Here is a 22,093-nt window from a genome sequence, read left to right on the forward strand (position 1 = left end):
CAGGTAAGCAGGGTAGGGGTGAGGATAGGCTTGTTCCAGTGTAAAGCTGTCAGGTCCCCTTCAGGTGAATGCCAGTCCCACTGCTGGTGGGGTTCAGAGCAGCGCAGGGTGCCCAGCAGAGGGAGCAGGCTTGCGAGGGGGCCTGTGTGCACAGCCCCTGCAGGAGTGGTCCTGGGAGGTCCCACCAGGCCAGATGCCTCTGGGCTCAGGGCAGAGTGTGGGGACCGGAGCAGGCTCTGAAGGCAGAGTGCCAGGCCTTCCAACAGCAACTTCTCAAAGGCCAGAACCTTAAGGCACTCCCAAATCAGTGCTCAAGAGACCCAAGGGAAGGTGCTAGGTGCTTTTTCCTGGATAAGGATTTGGTTTTTCTTCCCTGGAAGGAGCCAAGCCTAGGGGGCAGGACAGCATAGGTTCTGACAGGCCCCCTCTCCGGAGAAGACCCCAGCTTTGCCTCTGTCCTCAAAAAGGAAGGCCGCCTCCTCCCTGGCTCCGGCCTCCCCTGCACAGGCTGCTGCACAGGGCGACACCAGAGAGAAGCAGCTGTGTGGCCCCTGAGCAGCGCTCCTGGTGTGGCCTCGCCCCAGCCAGGACAGTGGCACTAGTGCTTTACTGAGGCAGCTGGGGAGTGCAGGCAGGGCAGGCCTGTGCTGGCTGGGGGCTCCCCGAAGAGGAAGCAAGCAGAACAGGGGTGGGAAGCACCCCACCTTCAGAGAGCTATCAGCACCAAGATATGAAAGGAAATGTACTAAACACCCCAGGACAGAGGAAGCTCCTGGAGGCAGAGTAGGACTCCCTGACGATACACCCCCTGAGACTAAGGGCAGAGCTGTCTGGGTGGGGCGAAGGCAGGGGACAGAGTGGCAAGGGGTGAAGGGGAAGAACAGGCAGGCCTCTGGTTTTCTTTGATGAACGAAAAACTCAAGTACCTGCTGTGCCTTCCCCCATGAGATCGAGAGGTGAAGCTTAGAATGTAGCAGAGTGCAAAAGCCCAGAGGGGCCACTGTCCCCAGAGGGCCCCCTAGGGCACCTTGTTCCTAGTTCTCAGCCCCTCCCACAACAGCGATGGAGAGGGGGCAGCCTTCCTTTCAGAGTCAGCTGGTCCCCAGACATTTCACTCGCACTGTAGATCCACAAAAACCCGCACTGTAGATCCACAAAAACCCGGCTGGGAAGAGCTCCAGCTCCCTCGCTTCCTGTTGTCTCAGCACAAGCCCCTCCCACGGTCTCCGTCACAGCGCTGCTTCTGAGCCTCCTTTTGCACCTTTGTCTTTGGAACCAGACAGAGCCCAGGCCCAGGGTCTCAGGCCTGTCACACAGGTGGATAAGAACACTCCATTTGTCCAAGTATGTGTGTGAGGGAGGGGCTGTTGGGAATCCAGTTGCAGAGAAGCGGACCTGAGAGCCGAGTGAGGAGGCAGCCACTGTGCAAGGCTGAGTTTGGGGCCCAGGCCTCCCCAGCTCCTGCCTTGGGCCCCTCTTCCTCTGCTCACTCCCGGCATTCTGCTCTTCTAGGAGAGTGAAGGAGGGTGGGTGGGGGCAACTCTGCAGCCTGGACTGTGCCTCCCTAGGGTTCTGTGCTTTTGAGGGGCAGCCTGGCCCATGAAGGGCTGAGGAGGCCACAGCTCTTAGGACGCCTCGCGAGTAGCGGCGTTGAGTGAGTGGGGAGAGGACAGGCCTTAGGAGCGTGGTCTGCCTCGCAGGGGCTCTGGGAGTTCAGTGACAGCAGCCACCACAGTGCCCACCCGCGTGAGAGTGCTGGCTGTCCCCAAACTTGGTCCTGCGGCTCAGGATCTCATAGGAGCAGTCCTCCCCGCAGCAGCCAGACATGCTAGGGGAAGAGTCGTCGATTTCAAATCTGCAAGGGGGCAAGAGAAAAGGGCTGGCTCTCCTCCTGGTTCCAGGCTTTTCTAGCAGCCACACTCAGTAGACCTCCAAGAGTGAGGGTGCAGAGGGGGGTTAGGGGCCACGCCAAGGGTAGTGCCATGCCATCTCACCAGCCTCTGCCCCTGCTACGGGGGTGCCCGTGCCCCTCCTGAGCACACGGTGAACTGAGGGGTCAGGATGAGTGGGAACAGGACCAGGGAAGTGGCACCTCCCACAGCCAGAGGGTCCCCCACCAGGGCCCAGCTCCTTACTGCAGCGCTTCTCTGAAGAACTGGTAGGCGCCATGATTATGTTTAAATACTGTTAACATAACTTTCTTCATCTGTGTGCTGAGAAGAAGGCAGAGAGGGCATCTCTGAGAGAGACAGAGAGACCAAGATGGAGTCCCTGCTCCCTCTCTCCATCTCTGCTTGCTTGCTCCTGCCCACTCCTCTGCAAGACTCCCCAAGCCCCAGTGCCAGCCTCTCTCAGGCACCCAAGCACACGGTGCTCCCCTCTGTTACAGAGCTTATCCAACTGCAGACGGCACAGGCAGCAGGCCCCCACCTGCCTGCGCTTCTTCTAGAGCGGAAATCCTTACCACTTCCTCTCTACAGCTCAAGCCTTAGGCACAGAGCTTAGCACAGGTCAGGCCCTCAGAAGATGCTGGCTGCCCTGAGCGAAGCGTACGACCTCTGGAGTCAGAGCAAGGCCCTGGGCTCTGGATGCCTTTCTCCCCAGCATTCCCGTGAGCCTTGTCCTCCACCGAGGCTCAGGCAGAGCAGATGCCTCCCGCAGCTGGGCGATGCCTCAGGGGCCCAAAGCAGGGCTCCTTACCTGTTGGCCACAAGCTGCAAGATCTGCAGGAGGAACTTCCCCAGGCCTTTCCGCCGCACCTTGCTTTCCAACTGCACCTCGTAGCTGGGAAGAAATCGGAGGTGAGTGTGGAGGGTGACGGAGGCGGCCTGCAGCCCCTGGCAGCCCTCAAGCCCAGATAAGCGCGGTGGGCTCTGCCACATGGCTGAACTGCACAGAGGGCTCCCATGTCTCCCTGCTCCAGTGCCCTCTCTGAGCAATGGTTCCTACCAGTACAGGACTTCATCCCCGCACTCCACGTCAAACCGGAAGTGAGAGAAGGCAACAGGGATGGAATGGTCTTCCCAAGCAATGAGGTACCAGGCTCGGTCATCCGTCATTTCCTCCCGCTTCTCTCGGTCCTTCCAGCCCCACTCACTCTGCTCATACCTGGGGGATTTGGGGAACAGTCAGGACGAGGAACTCTGGAAGGGGGCAGCCAGCTGGGGGAACAAGACTCCCCTCCCTTCAGGGCATGCTTACATGGACTGCATGTTGGTTTTGGTGAGGTCAAAGGCCCAATCCACAGTGGCTGGCTCCAGTCCAGACACTCGCTTACATTCGATGGAGACATTTAACCTAAGAAGAGGAAAAGCAGGTGTCTGGAGAGGGCTACAGGTCATGTCCTGTCCCATCAGGCACCATCACCCCTCCCTGAAAGCCTAACAGCCAGCCCTGCCTGATCTCGTTAATCTAGAGAAAACCGAGACTGGGCCTTGCCTCCCAGACATGACTACAGACAGTGCCTGCGAAGGAACGTAGCCTTTCAGGTGAGATTAACAACTGTCACCACCCGGCCCATTGCCCACCACAACCGTTTCCTGCCTCTCCTTGGCTGTCCTTGTCAGGCTGGCACTTTGTAAACTTCCTGGCCCTCTCTGCTCTTTTCCTACCATCTCAGCCTCTTCTGTACTTTGTCATAAACACTTGTGCCTTCTTTGTTCCCTTGGTTCCTGCTCTTAGGCGTTCTGCCTATTGCTTTAATTTCTAAGCCAACTCCACACTAGGCTCCCACGGAACCTTTTCCTTCTTACCTACCAATCTTGCCTTCAAAACCAGCCAGGCTACCTCAGGCCCTTCAAGAAGACCATGGCTGACACACACCCCTTTAAGGAGCCGCTCTTGGCTGATCAAATGGGGTGGCATGGGGTGCATCCCAAGGCTCTGTTCTCTTAAACTGACAAATGCTGGAGGCTTTCAGGTATCTGTTGCTAAATGAAATTTAAATGAAGCAGTTAAACTCCTTGGCCAAACTGTGACATGGTGTCCTCTAGGTGGCACCCTTTTCCAAGAGTACCAGTGTCCTTCTGTGACCTTTGACACCAGCCCTCAGATATCCCCAGTGGAATCGAGGACGTCACCTCTGCCGGCTGGCACACCATGTAAGCAGCACATGCGCTCAGCCTCATAAATCCTGAACTTCCTGCCCCTGAACAGTTTCCCTTTCTTCCTAAGTACTAGCCTCGTCGGAACTGCCCAACACAGCCCTGCATCTGTCTGAGCTGTACATTTTCCAAGGGCCTGTCTGTGGTCGAAACTCTCCATCAACCTGAGTTCTCTGTACAGGAAAGTGGGATCACAGGCGTGTGAATAACACGAGATTCCAGGACCAAAGGAGCCGAGCTGGCTGGCAACGCCTGCTTTAGAGCCGTTCCATCTTCCCACAGGTTAGCAGGAATGTGGAGTATGAAAACAGGAAGAGGTCTCACGGGAAGGGAAGGCTAGACTATGTCAAAGGGCCCCCCAGAAGCTGAACGCCACACATTACACAGATTGTAACGTGTCTGATCACAGAAAGGAAGGAGTGACAAATTGATGTAATACTATAAAACTCACACACCTAAGAAAGCGACATACATTTTCACCTGCTAAAGCCTTTACTTCGTAATTCGCATATTGGCATCTGTCTAGCTTGTTCGTTGAGGCATTGGTGGTTCAGTGGTAGAATTCTAATGGGAGATCCAGGTTCGATTCCCAGCCACTGCACCTCATAGGCAGCCAGCATTCCTCTGCCAGTGGAGGCTTGTGTGTTGCTGGGATGCTGAACAGGTTTCAGGACAACTTTCAGATGAAGACGGACTGGGAGGAAAGGCCCAGTGATCTACTTCCAAAAATCAGCCAACAAAACCCCTGTGGGTCACGATGGTCCAGGCTCCAGCCAATCGCATGGCGGGTGTAGGACCAGGCAGCACTTTGTTCTGTTGCACACAGGGTAACCATGAGTCAGGGCAGACTTAACAGTAGCTAACCACTTGTTCGTTAAAATACTCATACCAGCTGCTACTATGTCTTCCTCCGTAGAACAATTTTGTAAGTTTGCCCTCATAACCCCATTTAACAGTAAGAGAATGAGGCGTGAGGGGCGACTTCTCCAAGGGCATATGTACAGTTCACAGGAGGCAGAGCTGTGATTCAAACCCAGGTTTCCCTGAAACTATAACCCGTTTTTCCCCCTAGGCCCAAATGTTACATTACAGGAACATGATTTCTCTGTAGCATCTCAGGTAGGGCAGGTTGACAATCCTAATTTCTAAACCAAAAGAACAGAAAAGGGGAGGGGGACTTTAACCCAAACCCTACGGTAAATGGCATTACTAATAACAGCAGTGATAATATGAGCTAACACTCACATAGTTTTTAGTATAAGCTCTACATCTTATCTTCCTAATAACCGTATAAAGAAGGTGCAATTATCAGGCCTATTTCTGAACAGAAAATTGAGGCACAAAGAGGTTAAATAATTTGTCTAGGGTCACACAGCCAGGAAATGGCTTTTAACAATTATACTATAATCAGGGAAAGATCGCTGGGTTGGGAATTAAAAGCCCCCTCAGCTGTCAAGGGGAAACTCCATAAGCTCAGCAGTCTCATTCAACTTCTCCGAGCCTCAGTTTCCCCCTGTATAAAACAAGGGTGTCAGGCTAGATGTTTTTCCAAGTTTGTTTCAGCTCTATGACTCTTAGTCCAGAGAGAATAAACCCAAAAAACCAAACCCATTGCCGTTGAGTCGATTCTGACTCACAGAGACCCTATAGGACAGAGCAGAACTGCTCCATAGGGTTTCCAAGGCTGTAAACGAGCCCTAGTGGCACAACGGTTAAGTGCTTGGCTGTTAACCGAAGGGTCAGTGGTTCAAACCCACGAGCCGCTCTGTGGGAGAAAGATATGGCAGTCTGCTTCCGTAAAGATTTATAGCTTTGGAAACCCTATGGGGCAGCTCTACTCTGTCCTGTAGGGTCGCTAGGATTTGGAATCAACTGGACGGCAATGGGTTTTTTTTTTTTAACCTTTACGGGAGCACATCTTTTTCTTCGAGCATGGCTGGTGGGTTAGAACCATCGAATTCTCAGTTAGTAGCCAAGCGCTTTAACCACTGTGCCACCAGGACTCCTTATAGTAGAGAGAACACAGAGTCCTAAACAGACACCAGTCTGAGATTAAGTGCAATCCTTGTCATTCCAGATTCCTTTATCACTCTAAGGGGGGCTAGTTGGGGTAGGTTATATCAACAGGGGGTAGTGGCCACGGTTTCTGCTTCTTCTCAAGGAAGAAGAATGAGAAAAGCAGAGTCTGAGGAAGCCTGTTCCCAAAAGGCAAATTCCTGAAGACACTCAAAGAAACAGTAGTTAAGAATGCTAAATATACTCACCCATTCCGATCGTATTTCTTGAACACTGGGAAAGCCTCTAAAGGGTCTCCAAGCTGCGGAGGGAAAGGAAAGAGGAGTCGCAAAAGTGCGCGTGTGGGCAGAGTGGCAGTTCTGCACAAAGAGCTCTGTTCTCTGGAAGCAGACGCTGTACTGACCCACTCCACTCTGGAGGTTTAGTTCCCGGCCCCAATAGCAGCCCTCGAGCTTGGGCAGCAAGCAGTAACACAGTTCTGCCACAGAGTGGCGCCAAAAGAAGTCAAATTAAAAACCAGGCTGAGGCTGTGGGAGGCAGGAACGGGGAAGGCAGGGAGAGTCACCCTGTTGGCTGCGTCCACTTTGGCACAGACAGCATCCATGGCTGCTCGCTCCTCCAACCGCTTCTGCTTCTTCTCCTTTGCTTTGCTCGACTTTCTCTGCAACAGGGAAAGCAAGGTTGGGCTGGAAGGGCTGTGGCCAACCAGATTTGACTTCCCCATCAGAGATTTACGTTAGGACCTTGGGGTCCCTGCACCCACAGGCCTGGCCTCAACAGTGGGAAGCTTCCAACCCTGGCTGCTGCACACTGGTGGAGTGGGAAAGATCCAGGCTTCCGGAAAGCAGGCTCCACCGTTGGGCGTCACTGGCTCTCCTGGCCCTCAGGCCACTGTGAGAACCCAATGAGGTAACATGGTGATGCCTGGCGCCCAGAAGGTGCCTAATAAATATTCGCCCACCCAATCCCTCCCTTGGAGGGAACAGCTAATTTTAGACGCTTTCAAGGCAGGTTTCGGGGAAGAGACGGCAACTGAGGCAGCCGCTGAATAAATCTATTTGAAGACTTTTCAGTGTCCTCTGGCTCCAGGAGCCAAAGACCAGGCCTGGGGCCAGCCCCTTGGGGAGCTGGGTCTTGCTTTGAGGCTAGGGCCAAGACAGTCTGGCTCAAGGATCCACAGCCACTCCACAGAAGCCCCACTCAGCCAAGGTCAAGAACGGCAGGCTCATGGCACACCTAATGACAAGGATGGAGTGAAGGGGCCCGAGGGGTCCACCCCAGGACAGCAGCGATGCTCACATCTGAACAGCAAGCCCAAGATGCAGGGCAAACTGGCAACCGGCAGAGCAAAGGGAGGCTTTTCCTGCAGAGGCCAATGGCAAATCGTCCACAACTGTATCTAGATCAGATCCTGTTTTGAGGCTAATGTGGGGTTCTCTGAGGCCTAAATGGACCTTCTTAATCTTCTGTAAAAAGCTAGATACCATAGGGAAAAGAGCCCAGGCTCTGGAGTCTGACAGACCTTGTTCAAAGCCAAGTTCTGCTCTTTATTACTTGTGGGTTGTGATGAGCAGGGCTTTTAACACCGCCCTTCAGACAATGACTGACCCCGTGGCTTGGGGTCAATCAATGACAGCTGTCATTTTCACTGCCAATGAGAACCAGAGCAGCACACACATTAAGGGTGCCCATCCTCCCAGCTCGAGTGCCTGGAAGGTACCCCAAAGGCTTTGGTAAGACTGCTCTGCCTTCTACCAAGGGCAGGGCCTCTTCTGACTCCCTCACTTTACCTCCCTGCTCTCCATCTCCTCCTAAGCTGCCCCCTCACCCCCAGAGAGGGTTTTCTACCTCCATTGTCACCTTGGCTGTGATGCTGATTGGCCCCGGGAAAGAACACTCAGAGGGATGAACATTCTGGATGAACTGAAAAGCCAGCTGCGGGACAGTTTCTCAGGATAGGCTCTGCCCTCTATTTCCTGAGGAATGACATGGTTTAACTACTGCTTTAAGCAACCAAGAGTTCAGACAAGGTGAACTCCCAGGACTGCCTGCCCCCACAGCCATCAGCGCTACCAGCACCCGCTCTTCACTGTGCTCAGGCTGAGCGTGTGCTGGAGGCCAGGCTGGAGGCCACACCTGCCTCCCTAAAGGAAGGGACCAACAGGAGAGAGACATGCTGTCTTCAAACGCTGGCGTCTAGGGACACAACCAGGGGACACAGCAAGCCCTGTTCTACCACATGTAGGTTTTACAGCAACCATTTTTTCTCTGCGGATCTGGGTTTCAAGATAACATTGGGCTGAGATACCATTTTACTCACACTAGGATGGCTAAGATGAAAAACCAGAAAATAACAAATGTTGGCGAGGATGTGGGGAAACTGGAACCCTTACTCATTGCTGCTGGGAAGGCAAAAGGGTACAGCTGTTGTGGAAAACAGTGTGGCAGTTCCTCAAAAAGCTAAAAATAGAACTACCATATGACCCAGAAATTCCACTCCGAGGTATATTCTCAAAAGACTTGAAAGCAGAGACTCAAACAGAGACTGGTACACCAACGTTCATTGCAGTACTATTCACAACAACAAAAAGATGGAAACAAGCTACGTGCCCATCAACAGATGAATGCATAACAAAATGTGGTACAGACATTCAATGGAATACTACTCAGCCAGCAGAGTAGGAGACAGACATGAAGTCTTGATACATGCTATAGTATGGATGGAGCTGGAAGACATGTGAGTGAAATAACTGAATCATAAAGGGACAGATATCGTATGACCTCACTTACAGAAAAAGACAAGAAAAGGCAGATGTATCAAGAACAAACCTTATTAGTGGTTACCAGGGGTGGGAGGGTGGCGTCGTGGTTAAGGGCTATGACTGCTAACCAAAAAGTCAGCAGTTCAATTCTACCAGCTGCTTCCTGGAAACCCTAGGAGGCAGTTGTACACTGTTCTGTAGGGTAGCTATGAGTTGGAATCTACTCAACGGCAATGGTTTTTTTTTTTTTTTTTTTTGGCTTTAGGGGAGGGAGGGAGGGGGGAAGAGGGGTTAGTAGTGATGGAAATATTGCATTGATTAAAGGTAGGGTTACACAGCTGTCAATAAATCATATACCTGCGAAAAGTTGAATTGGCAAAAGTTGTGCGATAAATATAGTTACAACGACACAAAAAGGGTAGCTGCTGAGGCTACTTACGTACAACCAAAAACCTCACGGGAGTCCAAAGGACTGATGGACCACAACTACCACAGCCTCCACCAGACTGAGTCCAGTACAACTAGATGGTGCCCGGCTACCACCACGGACTGCTCTGACAGGGATCACAATAGAGGGTCCCAGCTAGAGCTGGAGAAAAACATAGAACAAAATTCTAACTCACAAAAAAGACCAGACATAATGGCTTGACAGAAACTGGTGAAACGCCAAGACTATGGCCCCAGATACCCTTTTAGCTCAGTAATGAAGTCACTCCTGAGGTTCACCCTTTAGCCAAAAATCAGACAGGCCCATAAAACAAAATGAGAATAAAGGGGCACACCAGCCCAGGCGCAAGAACTAGAAGGCAAGAGGAAACAGGAAAGCTGGTAATTGGGAACCCAAGGTCAAGAAGTGAAAGTGCTGACATGTTACGAGATGGTTAACTAATGTCATTAAAAAAAATGTGTACTAACTGTTTAATAAGAAGCTAGTTTGTTCTGTAAACCTTAATACAAAGAGCAATAAAAAAAAAAAAAAGGAAAAAACTCACAGAATTTGGTTTCTTGGTTTTGAGGTTTAGGGTCATGATTTCACGGTCCATTCCAGTTAACTGGCCTGTCATGGATTGAATCATGTCCCCCCAGAATACCTGTCAACTTGGCTAGGTCCTGATTCTCAGTATTGTATGACTGTGTATCGCTTTGTCATCTGATGTGATTTCCCTGTGTGTTATAGATCCTATCGCCATGATGTCACGAGATGGATTAGTGGCAGTTACACACTGATGAGATCTACAAGATTAGACAGTGTCTTAACCCACTCTCTTTTGAGATGTAAAAGAGAGAAGCAAGTGTAGAGCCATGAGGACCTCATACCACCAAGAATGAAGAGCAGGAGTGCGCATCTTTTGGACCTGGGGTCCCTGCACTGAGAAGCACCTCAACCAGGGGAAGACTGATGACAGGGAACTTCCTCCAGGGCTGCGAAAAGAGGGCCTTACCCTGGAGCCGAGGCCCTGAATTTGGACTTGTAGACAATAGACCATGAGAGAATAAATTTCTCTTTGACGAAGCTATCCATTTGTGCTATTTCTGTTATAGCAGCACTAGATGACTAAGACATGGCCTAATGACGTGTTTAGTGCTTCTGTTCTACCTCCTAGTTCAATGCGTAGCGCCTGGGATCTAAAAGCTTGCAAGTGACCGTCCAAGGCACAACAATTGGTCTCTATTCGCCTGGAACAATGGAGGACGGACAGTCAGGAATAGGAGGAGGATATGGGATGTGTGGCTAATTGCCACCATGAACAACTGCCTTCTTTGCCATGAGATCAGAAGAACTGGACGGTGGCCCGGCCACCATTACTGAACATTTTAATCAAAAATTCCATAAAGGAACTCTGATCAAAGAGGGAAAACACAGAACAGAATTTAAAATTCTCATGGACTCCAGACTTTCTGGAGCTATGGAGAGTGGATGAACGCCTGAAACTATCACCCTGAGATAATCTTTAAAGCTTAAACCAAAAATATCCCCTGAAGTCTTCTTAAAACCAAACAATAGTTCAGCTCAACTAGTTTAAAAAAAAAAAAAAAAGTCTGCCTTGAGCATTATGCTCTTTTAAGAACTATCTATATGGAATCAAACTGACAACAGCAACTCCAAAGATTAGATAGGAACCCTAGGGAGCAGTGAACTTATGTTAATGGGGGAGAAAGAACTCAGAACAGGAGGATGAGGATGGTTACACAACTTGAAGAATGTAATCAATATCCATCAGTGGTACACTTAGAAGCTGCTGCATTGGTGTACGTTTTGCTGTGTATATTCCCCACAGAAACAAAATTATACATACACAAAAAAGATAACGTTGGGAGACACAGCCTGCAAAGCATTTTCACAAACATTATCTTGTTCCAGTCTCAGGGCACAAACCTGCTCCTCTCTTCACACATGACTCGGAGAGTACGTGGCAGAAGGAGACTCAATCCCAGGGGCTGGGCCACTGATCCAGTGTTTGCTCCACCAGCCACACAGTCTCCCCCTGCGGGCGCCTCCATCCATGGTGTAAGGACTTCGGCTCACTATCACTCCCCCAGCCTGGCCGAGATAAGGCCTGGGGCCCTAGGGCCCCTCAGGCAACTGCTCAGCAACTCACTCTCACCGCCCCTCTTGCCTGGTTCTGGCTGACTTGCCACCACAGTGCCACCGAGGCCCTACCCTCCACACTGAGGGAGCTGTGAGGAAAAGAGGGACCTCCGAGTGGAAGGTCTTGGGGCTGCATGCCGGGCTGAAAGAGCATGAGCTGTGGCATCCATTCGACAGAGCAGGCGGTGCTCCTCCTGCACCCCTGGGGGACTCGTGAAAGCAACCTGACCTGCGGGAAAATGGGGCGCAATGCCAGCCTCACAGAACAGCTGTAAGGGCAGGGCGGAAGCTAGCACCCCTTCCCAGTAAACGCCAGCTCTCACAGCCCAACGCGCCCCTGAAGGAGCAAAGGTGCAGGAAGAAAGTGTGACTCCAGGGACGCAGGAAGCACAGAACCTTGGGTTCTCTCCACGGCATCTTGTTTCCAAGAACACGAAGTATGTCTAATTCCCAAGCACGAGCAGCAGGAGGGCCAGCCCCAGGTCTCCAGGAGATTTACGGGCTCATTCATGCACGGGAACTGGCAAGCCAGGCAATCCCGGGGTGCAGCCTAGGATCGCCGTGGCCCGAGACTGCAGATAATTAAAGAGCACTTAAACGCCTTGCTGTCTGCACATGGGGCAGGAGCCTGGCTACAGCAGGGGGGCCAGAGACAGGCAGGGGCTCTCCCCCAACCCAGCACAACAGGAAAAGTGGTCCCTACTGTTCCAGTAGGCGCTGCCCCTGCCTTGTGGAAGTAAGGCCATCCTGTAGGGACACAGGAAGATTCACCCAATTAAAATGGGAAATAAGCACAGTGAACAGAAAAGCTCATTGTGGTTAAGTGTCTTCCCCCAAGGGATCTTCTGTAATAAAAAGAGTGTGGGATTTTGAGTCTAGAGACCTGGATTTGATTCTCAGCTCTTACATTGACTAGCGGTGCGACTCTGAGCAAGTTACTTAAGCTCTTTCGGGCAAGTCATTCAATTTCTCAGAACCTCAGTGTCCTCATCTGTAAAATGGGGCTAACAATGTGTGTACCTCACAGGAATGTTGTGAGGATAAAGTAACATAATGTACTGGATATAAGAATTCTTTATGGTAACGGCTTCTGTATTTTAATCTTTACAACTCAGTAAGGCATGTGCTCTCGTTTCTTTGATGACAAAACTAGGCACAAAGGGGTTAGCTAACTTTCAGGGTCACAGAGGCAGTGAGCAGAGTTCTTGGCTTCACTGTCGCATTCTCAGAGGTCTTCCTAGAGCCCTCCTGCACACCCAGACTGTACACTCACGAGGCAGAGGCCCATCTGCTTAAGTCACCAACGTCCACCCAGTGCTCAGCAAGCAGGAGGTACACAATTTACAACTACTGATTCCAATCCCGGTCTGCACCTAAAGGCCATGCTCCTTCCACATCTACATCACAATTAGATTTCTATGGCGCTTCTTGTTATAAGGAGTCCCTGAGTGGTGCAAACGGTTAATGTGCTCGGCTGCTAACTGAAAGCACAGCTCCAAAACATCAGCCACTGAAAACTCTATGAAGCGCAGTTCTACTCTGACACACGTGGGGTCTCCAGGAGTCTGAATGGACTTGAGGGCAACTGGTGTTTTGGTTTTCTTGTTACAAAGTGCTACAAAACATTTGCAGCTGTGAAACGCCTCCCTTCCTCCTCCTAGCAAGATTAGACCCTCCACGCGCAGTTCTCTCACTGCTAGGGGTCAGAGAGAAATTAAAACACATCCAGATGGCTAAGGGGGTACTTTGAGCAAAGCAAACTTTGCACCTGTTGGATTTTCTGGTCCATCCCACACAGTATCAGGACCTGAAAGAACCTGTTTTTGGTGAAGGGAGACAAAGATCTAAGTTCTAATTCCTGAAAGACAATGCATGTGTGGCAGCGCAGGGACAAGAACTCTGGAGACTGGTGCTCCAGCTGACGCCACTCTCTCCTCTGCCTGAGGCCAGGCCGTCCAATAGAGCAGGGCCCCTGGCAGAGGTGAGCACTATGAATGATGACCTTCCTGATACCCAGGTGGGGTGCCCCCTGATGAGGAAAGAGGGTAGCAAGGGGATTCTAGCTGTTTCAGGGAGCAAAATTCAAGTCACTCTGTTGTAGTGAGTTTTAACCAGAATAGACTTTGTAGGCACAACTCCTGAGAAACACATCTGAAAAGCATGAAGGTATACAATACTGCAAGGGTCAGAGTATCTCTTGTTGTGTGCCACCAATTCAATTCCAACTCACAGGGACCCTAGAGGACAGAGAAGAATGGCCCCATAGGGTTTCCTAGACTGTAATCTTTACAAGAGCATATCTCCAGGTCTTTTTTCCCTCAGAGTGGCTGATGGGTTAAAATCGCCAACCTTTCGGTTAGCAGCTGAGTGCTTAAGTGTTGTGCCACCAGGGCTCCTACAGTACCTCTAGGACCTGCCAGTTCAACTCAGCTAATGAGGAAGTGCTCAGCCAGAATGGCAAGTTATGCTTCTTGTTTTCTGTTCAGTCCGTAGTGGCCGATGCTGGGTAGACACTTACCCAGCAATACTGGGGACACAGGCTTCACTTAGGTTAGGCAAGAGCTGGGGTCTGGAACCTCACACCCAAATCTAGGTTAAATACACCTAACTTCTCCAGACTTGAGATTTCTACATACAAAGCACGTCATACCCAACATACTTTGTTGAAACAAGATGAATGCTTGTGTTTCGATATGGATTAGAGGACTACTTTTGTCTAACAGTTCATTTGTTCAGTCAATAAAGTTTTGAGTGAGAAAAAAAATCTAGGTTAATAACAGTAGGGACAAACCCAATGGGTTAAAAATAGCACAAATCTATTTTAGATAACCAAAGCCAAGGCTGAGAATTAACAGGCAAAAATAACAGCCACTGCTTATATGGCACCTACTTGGCAATTTACATCTGTTATCTCATTTAATCCTCACAACGGGCCCGTGGGGGAGGGATTATCATTCCTGTGATATGAATGAGGGCAGTAAAATCCAGAAAGGCCGTGATCATGAGACTATCGGGCAAAGATGGGGCTGGAACCCAGGTTATCTCTGGCTCCGAAGTCAGGGCTCCCTAAAGATGATGGAAATTCCATGTAAATACTAACACAGACAGGTGCCCTGGTGGCACAACGGTTAAGCACTCAGCTTCTTCCTGAAAGGTTGGCAGTTCAAACCCACTCAGAAGCTCTTTGGGAGAAAGACCTGGCGATTTGCTCCTGTAAAAGGTTAACCAAACCAAAAGCCAAACCCATTGCTGTCAAGTCGATTCCAACTCCTAGTGACCCTACAGGACAGAGAAGAACTGCCCCATAGGGTTTCCAAGGCTGTAAATCTCTACAGAAGCAGACTGCCACATCTTTCTCCTGCAGAGTGGCTGGTAGGTTCCAACCTCAGACCTTCTGGTTAGCAGCTGAGTGCTTTAACCACTACACCACCAGGGCTCCTTTCTTGTAAAGATTACAGCCTAGAACACCCTATGGAGCAGTTTTACTGTCACAGGGTTTACTGTGAGTTGAAATCAACTCGATGGCACCTAACAAAAACTAATATGGACAATACCATCCAGAGCCAGGCACATTTTTTGAAGGGCGATTGATATGAGCCACGTAACTGGAACACACCAATAACTTCTGCGGAACCATCTATCAGCACAGACCAGGAAGGACACTGAGATGCATCTCCAGGCTGCCTTGCCCAGAGCAGGTGGTCAGTAACCACGGGCGCTGAGGCCATCACCAGTGTCCCCTATCTTCCCCCTACATACCTTCCGCACAGTGTCGTCGTCCCTCCCCACCCCCCACTGTCAAGCCACCTGCAGTAATAAAACCACTAACAACCCAAGTAATAAAGAACCACTTCCCTGCATCTAAGGGGTGTTGGGAGCAGATCTCTGTTGGAACAGGAGAGAACGTTTGAGAAGGAGGAACCTGGTGGAGAGGTTTAGAAAGTGTACGGGAGCCGGCATCGCAGAGTCCGGGCAGCGGAAAGGGATTCGGGAGACCCGGATGGGGTATGGCTCCCCAGTAACTGCCCTGTGGTCTTGCTGGGTGCCTTCCTCTCTCTAGGCCTCAGTTCCCTCCAAACCAGGGCTGGCCAACGATATAGGAAGCAGCGGAGTCAGTGACAGCTAGGTGATGGGTGACCCCTGGAGACTGGGGAGGGTGACCTCAAGGACGGAGCTGGGGGAGGGGAGGCCACGAGGATAACAGGTCAACGAGGAAGGAAGCAGAGGGAGGGATGCGAGGGTGGGGGGCCCCCGAGGGGGTGGGGTCCCGGAGGAGGCTCCCCAGGGGAGTCCCGGGCTAGGCCGAGAGTGGGGACACTTAGAATGGGGGAGTCGGGTCATGTGGGGAGTGGGGGTCACGTGAGACCGAAGGCGGTCGGGGTCACGTGAGAAGGGGTTCAAGGAACAATAGGGGCGAAGGGGACGAGGGCAGGGAGGAGCGCTCCTGGGCCTTCCGTCTCCTCTCCTGACCTCACTCACCCCCATGGTGGCGGCGGCGGCGACCCTCAGCTCCTTCACACACTTGCTGGCAGGGAGACGACAACGGCAGCCACAGCGGCAGCGGCGACACCAAAGCAGCGGCGGGCCCCGCGCCGCGCATGCGCCTCGCAGGCTCCCCGCGCGCCCTCGCGGGCAACGCGCCGGCGCAGAACCGGGCAGGGGGGCGAGCCCGGGAAGGCGCGCAGGTGGAGCGCCCTGGAGGCGGGCCCGAGGGTCTCTCACTAAAAAGAGGCGGGAGGCGCCGAGGAGCGTCGCGCTAGGAATGACGTATCGGCCTGGGGCCCGCCCCCTTTTCGCTGGGCTGTGTCTGTAGCTATGACAACGGCCGCGCCGGGCTTGGCCGTGCGCCCCAGCTTGGAGAAGCGCTGGGCAGCCGGGTGGGTGTGCCCGCCGCCCCTGCGCTCCGCGTGTTCCCGGGCCAGGCGGGAGCAGCCGGCGTCACGACCTCCGAAGGACCTGCTCCTCCTGCACCCCTCTCCGGCACGGGGCGGGGATGTCTTTGGAAACGCTCCCATCTTCTAGATCTTGAGCTCTTGAAATTCCTTTTCTAAGCAGTCTTGCTTTTCCATTCGTCCGTCGTCTGACCATTCACTCACCCTCCATTCACTCGCTCTCGCAATAACTAGCCTTTCGCATTTACAAATAATAATAATAATAATAATTTTTTTTACTTTCACGCTGAGTCCACGGGACACAGAGAGGAGCGAGATGCCATCGAAGCCCAGAGCTTCATGCCCTTCTCTCCTTGTAAACAGTGAGGACAGGCATGTAACGACTGTTTAATAGAGAGTGAATGGTACTATTAAAACGTACCTTTAAACGAGACATCGGGGGACCCAGAGAGTGTTAATTTCTGTACCTGCAGATGAGAGTATGACCTCCACACGACCTGCGTCAGAATCACCAGGGAACTTGTGCAGCGTGCACACTTCTGAAGCTACCCGGGAATCTCCAGGGGTGAGGCCAGAGTCTTCACTTCTAAGAGCTCCCCAGGTAGGGTCATATACGTGAAAAATACAGAACCGCTGCCTAAGACTTAAGCTTCAGGGACTTGATTGGGTTTTGCTTATTATCTTCAGTGCTCAGTGTGCTGTGTGGCTCCCAAACTCAATCGGCATTGTCGAGTGCCTGCCATATGCTTGAGTCTGTGCTAAGCAGGGAGTCCCTGAATGGTGCGAATGGTTAAAAACCTTAGCTGTTAACTGAAAGGTTGGAAGTTCAAGTCTACCCAGAGGTGCCTCACAGGAAAGGCCTGGCTATCTCCTCCTGACAAATTAGACGTTGAAAACCCTATGGAGCACAGTTCTACTCTGACACATAGAGTCACCATGAGTCAGAGTTAGCTTGATGGCAACTGGGTTTGGGGTTCTAGGTGGCAAAGAAAACAATAACAACCAATAGACAACATACTGCCCTCATCGAACTTGTATTCTAGAAGGGAGAAAAAAGTAGTAAACTAAATAAATAGGTCAAATACTTAGTATGTTGGATGATATAGGTACAGTGGAGGAAATAAAGCAAGGAAGGGGACAGGAAAGGTCAGGGTATATAGTTTTAATTAGGATGCAGAGGGAAGGCAAACATGAGAAGGTGACATTGGAGTCAAGATCTGAAGGAGGTGAAGGACTCCTGTGGATATCTGGGGGAAGGGCATCCCAGGCAGGGGTACAGCAAGTGCAAAATCTCTAATGCCTGCAATGCTTGAGGAACCCAAGAAGGACAGTGTGGCTAGAGCAGTGTGAGCCCACAGAAGGATACCAAAAACCAAACCCATTGCTGTCGAGTCAATTCCAACTCATAGCGACCCTCTAGGACAGAGTATAACTGCTCCAAAGGGTTTCCAAGGAGCAGCTGGTGGATTTTAACAGACAACCTTTGGGTTAGCATCTGAGCTCTTAACCACTGCGCCACCAGGGCTCCAGCAGGAGGATGGTAGGAAGTGAAATCAGAGGCAGGGAAGGTCATTTAGGACTTGTAGGTTTTGAAAGACTTTGGGAGTGAACTGGGAGGCGATTGGAGAGTTGGAGTGGAGGAAGCAGTATGACTGGCATATGTCATGTTGTGAGTGTCACAGTTAAGCACTCAACTACTCACCAAAAGGTTGGCAGTTTGAATCCACTCGGAGGTGCCTTGCGAGAAAGACCTGGTAATCTGCTTCGGAAAGGTCACAGCCTTAAAAACCCTATAGAGTGCAGTTCCACTCTGCACACATGGGGTTGCTATAAGTTGGAATTGACTGTTTTGTCGTTGTTATTTAATATGTTAACAGGACCACTCTGGCTGCTGAGTTGAGAAGAAAGCCTAGGGACCAGGTCAAAAGAAGACCAGCACAGAGACCACCCTATAATCAAAGCAAGAGATGACAGTGCTTGTACCAGCAAGGTAGCAGTAGAGGTGGGAGAAAGGATTCTGGGGACATGTTGAAGGCAGAGCCAACAGGGTTTGCTGATGGATTAGATGTGGGGTGTTAGGGAAAAGAGAGGAGTCAAGATACCTTCAAAGTTTTTTGCTTGAGCTACTGGGAAAATGGAGTGGCATCAACTGTGGTGGGGATGACTTTGTAGGAGCAGGTTGGGGGTGGGGGTGGGGGAAGATCAGGAATTCCATTTTGGCCAGGTTGGGTTTGAGATGTTTTTTAGACATTCATGAGGCAATGGGGAATAGTAAGAGCCTGGAGCTCAGGGGAGAGGTCCAGGCTGGAGACACGATTTCAGCACAGTCAGCATCATGGTGGTACTTAGGGCCGGGAGACTGGATGAGACCAAGGAGGAATGTGTGAATAGAGGAGCTAGAATATGTGACTCTTCAGCCTCTGTACCCTAGTCAGCATTTAGAAAGCCTGGTTTCTAATGCCCAGAAGAGGGAGCTGAGGGTGGGAGGAGGGTGGCCAAGGTGGGAAGAGGAGGCATCTGACCTTGCCCTTGAAGAAGAAGGAGGCGAAGAGATGCCACCAGAGGGAATGGCATGTGCAGAGCCAGGGAGGCACGAAGACATGAAGGAAGGGTGGGCTGTCGAATGAGGCCCACCCTTCCCGCAGCCCATCTCCCTACCCGTCCCCCCGCCGCAGCCCAGTCTACCCAGCCCTGTTTTAGCTTCTCCTGTCTCCTCACCTGCATTGGACTTCATGGTTGGCTGTTTTCAGTGAACAGATGACTGCCACCATGATCCACTTGTCCTCTGACCCTTCTGCCACTCCCCACTCAGGCCACCCCTCCCCCCAGGCTGCTAGAATTTGCTGAAGACCAGACAAGGCCTGTGGTCCCTTGGGGAGGTGACATCATCCAGGCCACTGGGAGGCCTGAGGAGGCCCAGTGCCCTATCCCTGCCCCAGAGCAGTGACCTCTTCCTGGGGGCTACCCACCCCCCTTGCAGGCGCTCTCCCCTGCAGGGGGCTTCCTTGGTCTCCTGTGGTAGAGGACAGAGCCTGCTTTACAGTCAGATGAGCCTTGAGTTTAAACCCCCACTCTGCTACTTATAAAGAGCCCTGGTGGCACAACGGTTAAGCATTTGGCTGCTAACTGAAAGGCTGGCGGTTTGAACCCACCCAGTGGCTCTGGGGAATAAAGACCTGGCGGTTGCTCCCATAAAGATGACAGCCTAGGAAACCCTATGGGACTCAACAATAACAAAATACAATGAAATAAAACAACAAAAATAAATTATTAAAAAAACCCTATGGGGCAGTTCTACTCTGTCACATGGGGTCCCAATGAGTCAAAACTGACTGCTGCTTACTGGGTTTGTAACTTTAGCAAGGCACCTAATCTCTCTGATACTCAATTTCCTTATTTAAAAAATGAAATCACCAATGACAACCCTCTTCATCAGCGGCAGCATCTTCTTCCAGGGCTGGTGATGGGAATTCAGTGACATAGGGTGGAACTCAAGCACCTGGCATGGCCTCGGCCGGGAGAGGAGCACCCCCCCCAAAAAAAAAACATATCCCCCTCCCTCCCTTCCCTGTCAAACACCTGCTCCTATAGGTCTGGCTGTCCATACTGTCTCATCATTCACTCACAGCTCCAGGGCCCTGCAGGGATCCCAGGTGCCCCTTCTCCACTCTCCTCCTCTCCGACACTGTCCTCCCTTCTCCCAGACCCCCACCCTCCTTCTGCCTCCTTCCTGGACTCCTCCCCTTCCCCCAAACGCTACCCTTTGCCCTCTTCCTCTCTATAGCCCTCAATTGCTGCCAAGTATTCATTCATTCATTGACTCAGCCAAGGCAAAGGAGCGGCATCTTGAGCTCTGCGCTATCCTCTTTGCTGAGGCTCAGACTTAGGGGCAAATTCTGCCCATGGGGGAGTGACAGTCATTGCCCTGTGATCAGCTGGCAGATGGGAGTCCCCAACTTCCTCAAAGAACCAGATTACACCTCCTCCTCCTCCTCCTAGGGGCTGAGCCACCTCACCCCCTCAGGGCCCCTCCTTCCCCTACCTTCCTCAACCCTGCTCCCCACTGGCCCCTGCAGGCTCTCAGGCCTTGCATCCAGACTCACAGACTTTGGGGAAAAGTGGTCCACCCTGTCCCTACCTCCTTGCTTCTCATGCCACCTGCTGCAGCCTGGCTCTGTTCCCACCCCCACCCCTCCCCCCGATGCCTCCAGCACTGTGGCTCCATCCTTATCTTTCTGGACCTTCCTGCAACATCTGGCCCTGTTCTGCGCTCCCTCTGCCTTTGAAACACTGCTTCCTTGGCTCCTGTGATACCACACACCTGTGTTTCTCTCAAATGCACCTCTGATCCGAACAGTGGAGCCCTGGTGGTGTAGTGGTTAAGCATCCGGCTGCTAACCAAGAAATTGGCATCTTGAATCCATCAGCTGCCCCTTAGAAACCCTGTGGGGCAGTTCTACTCTGTTCTGTAGGAATCTACTCGACAGCAACCGGTTTGTTTTTTTTGGTTTTTATGAGACCAGTTAGAGCTCCTCACTGGCTCCAAATCCTGTAAGGGCTGTAGAGCCGGCCCCTGCCTACCTGGGCAGCCTCCCTCTGTCTGCTCCCAACCTTGTGGTCCAGTTGCCAATTGTGGCCACCTGGACCTTTTTCCCCCTTAGGTGACTCCTCTACACCCTTCAGGTTCCAGCTATCACTTCCCGCCAGAAGCCTTCTCTCTTTCTCTCCATGTGGCTGCCAGCCACTTTCTGGGGTCTCCCAATGCCTTATTCTTCCCCCTGTCCCACAGCATCTAAGCCATCCGTCTCCCCCACTAGACTGTCGGCTCCTCACCGTCAGGGACTGGGTTTCTCTCTTCTGCTGCTGCCAGATAGAATGCACGGGGCCAACTTACACTCATTGTTTACCTGAAGTTCATATTTAACTCACATCCTGCATTGTTATTTGCTAAATTTGGCAACTCTAACTGCTGTACTCCCGGGACCCAGCTCTGTGCCTGGCCAGAACAGGACCTCCGGCAGATACCAGTGGAAATAATAATGGCAAGGATGGGGGGTGGCCAGGCGCTGGGGGGCACAGAGGAGAGGCAGCAGGCTCCCAGTGAAGGGAACACCTGGGCCAAAGCAGATGGAGTTATTATGTCAAAGCATCGTTGGGACACCTCCTGTAGTGGGTTGAATAATCCATTGCCATCAAGTCGATTCCGACTCATAGTGACCCTATAGGACAGAGTAGAACTGCCCCACGGGGTTTCCAAGGAAGGGCTGGGTAGATTGAACCTTTTGGTTAGCTGCCGAACACCTAACCACAGTGCCATCAGGGCTCCAGTGGGTTGAGTAGTGTCTCCTAAAAAGACATGTCCAAGGATTGAACTTGGGAACATCACGCTGAGTGAAATAAGTCAGACACAAAAGGACCAGTGTTGTATGGCCCCACTTACATGAAATATCTAGGATAGGCAAGTGTATAGAGTCCAAAGTTTATTAGTGGTTACCAGGGGCAGGTGGGAGGGGAAAATGGGGAGCATTGCTGAAGGGACACTGAGTTTCTGTTGTTGTTAGTTGCCCTCAGGTTGATTCCAACTGATGGCGACCCCATGTATACAGGGTAGAACTGCTCCATTGGGTTTTCAAGGCTGTGACCTTCCAGAGACAGATCACCAGGCCTGTCTTCCGAGGTGCCCCTGGGTGGGTTTGGAACACCAGCCTGCGGTTAGTAGCCAAGTGCTTA

General features: G+C 51.7%; 1 protein-coding gene and 1 long non-coding RNA gene across 5 annotated transcripts; one reads left to right on the forward strand and one right to left on the reverse strand.

Annotated features, from left to right (window-relative positions):
• Window positions 1-1,713: 1,713 nt before the first annotated feature.
• On the reverse strand, window positions 1,714-16,073 carry NAA40 (N-alpha-acetyltransferase 40, NatD catalytic subunit). 4 transcript variants are annotated; one of them, XM_064287883.1, is made up of 8 exons: window positions 15,951-16,073; window positions 6,685-6,780; window positions 6,368-6,420; window positions 3,202-3,297; window positions 2,950-3,108; window positions 2,701-2,784; window positions 2,136-2,213; window positions 1,714-1,855 (listed from the first exon to the last, which is right to left on the reverse strand). In XM_064287883.1, the coding sequence occupies exons 1-8, from the start codon at window positions 15,954-15,956 to the stop codon at window positions 1,714-1,716; spliced, it is 714 nt and encodes a 237-aa protein (XP_064143953.1). In that variant the 5' UTR covers window positions 15,957-16,073. The 4 variants fall into 4 exon arrangements, with proteins under 4 accessions (XP_064143953.1, XP_064143952.1, XP_064143954.1 ...); XM_064287882.1 differs by having other exon boundaries at window positions 15,942-16,061; XM_064287884.1 differs by lacking the exon at window positions 15,951-16,073 and adding an exon at window positions 4,584-4,916 and having other exon boundaries at window positions 6,685-6,742.
• On the forward strand, window positions 3,292-21,851 carry LOC135231626 (uncharacterized). The gene is made up of 3 exons (XR_010322415.1): window positions 3,292-3,488; window positions 10,059-16,964; window positions 18,241-21,851. It is a non-coding gene; the product is annotated as an uncharacterized LOC135231626 (long non-coding RNA).
• The last annotated feature ends 242 nt before the right edge of the window (window positions 21,852-22,093 follow it).

The sequence above is a fragment of the Loxodonta africana genome, chromosome 7 (assembly GCF_030014295.1).
Source record: "Loxodonta africana isolate mLoxAfr1 chromosome 7, mLoxAfr1.hap2, whole genome shotgun sequence".
NCBI classification, from domain to species: Eukaryota; Metazoa; Chordata; class Mammalia; order Proboscidea; family Elephantidae; genus Loxodonta; species Loxodonta africana.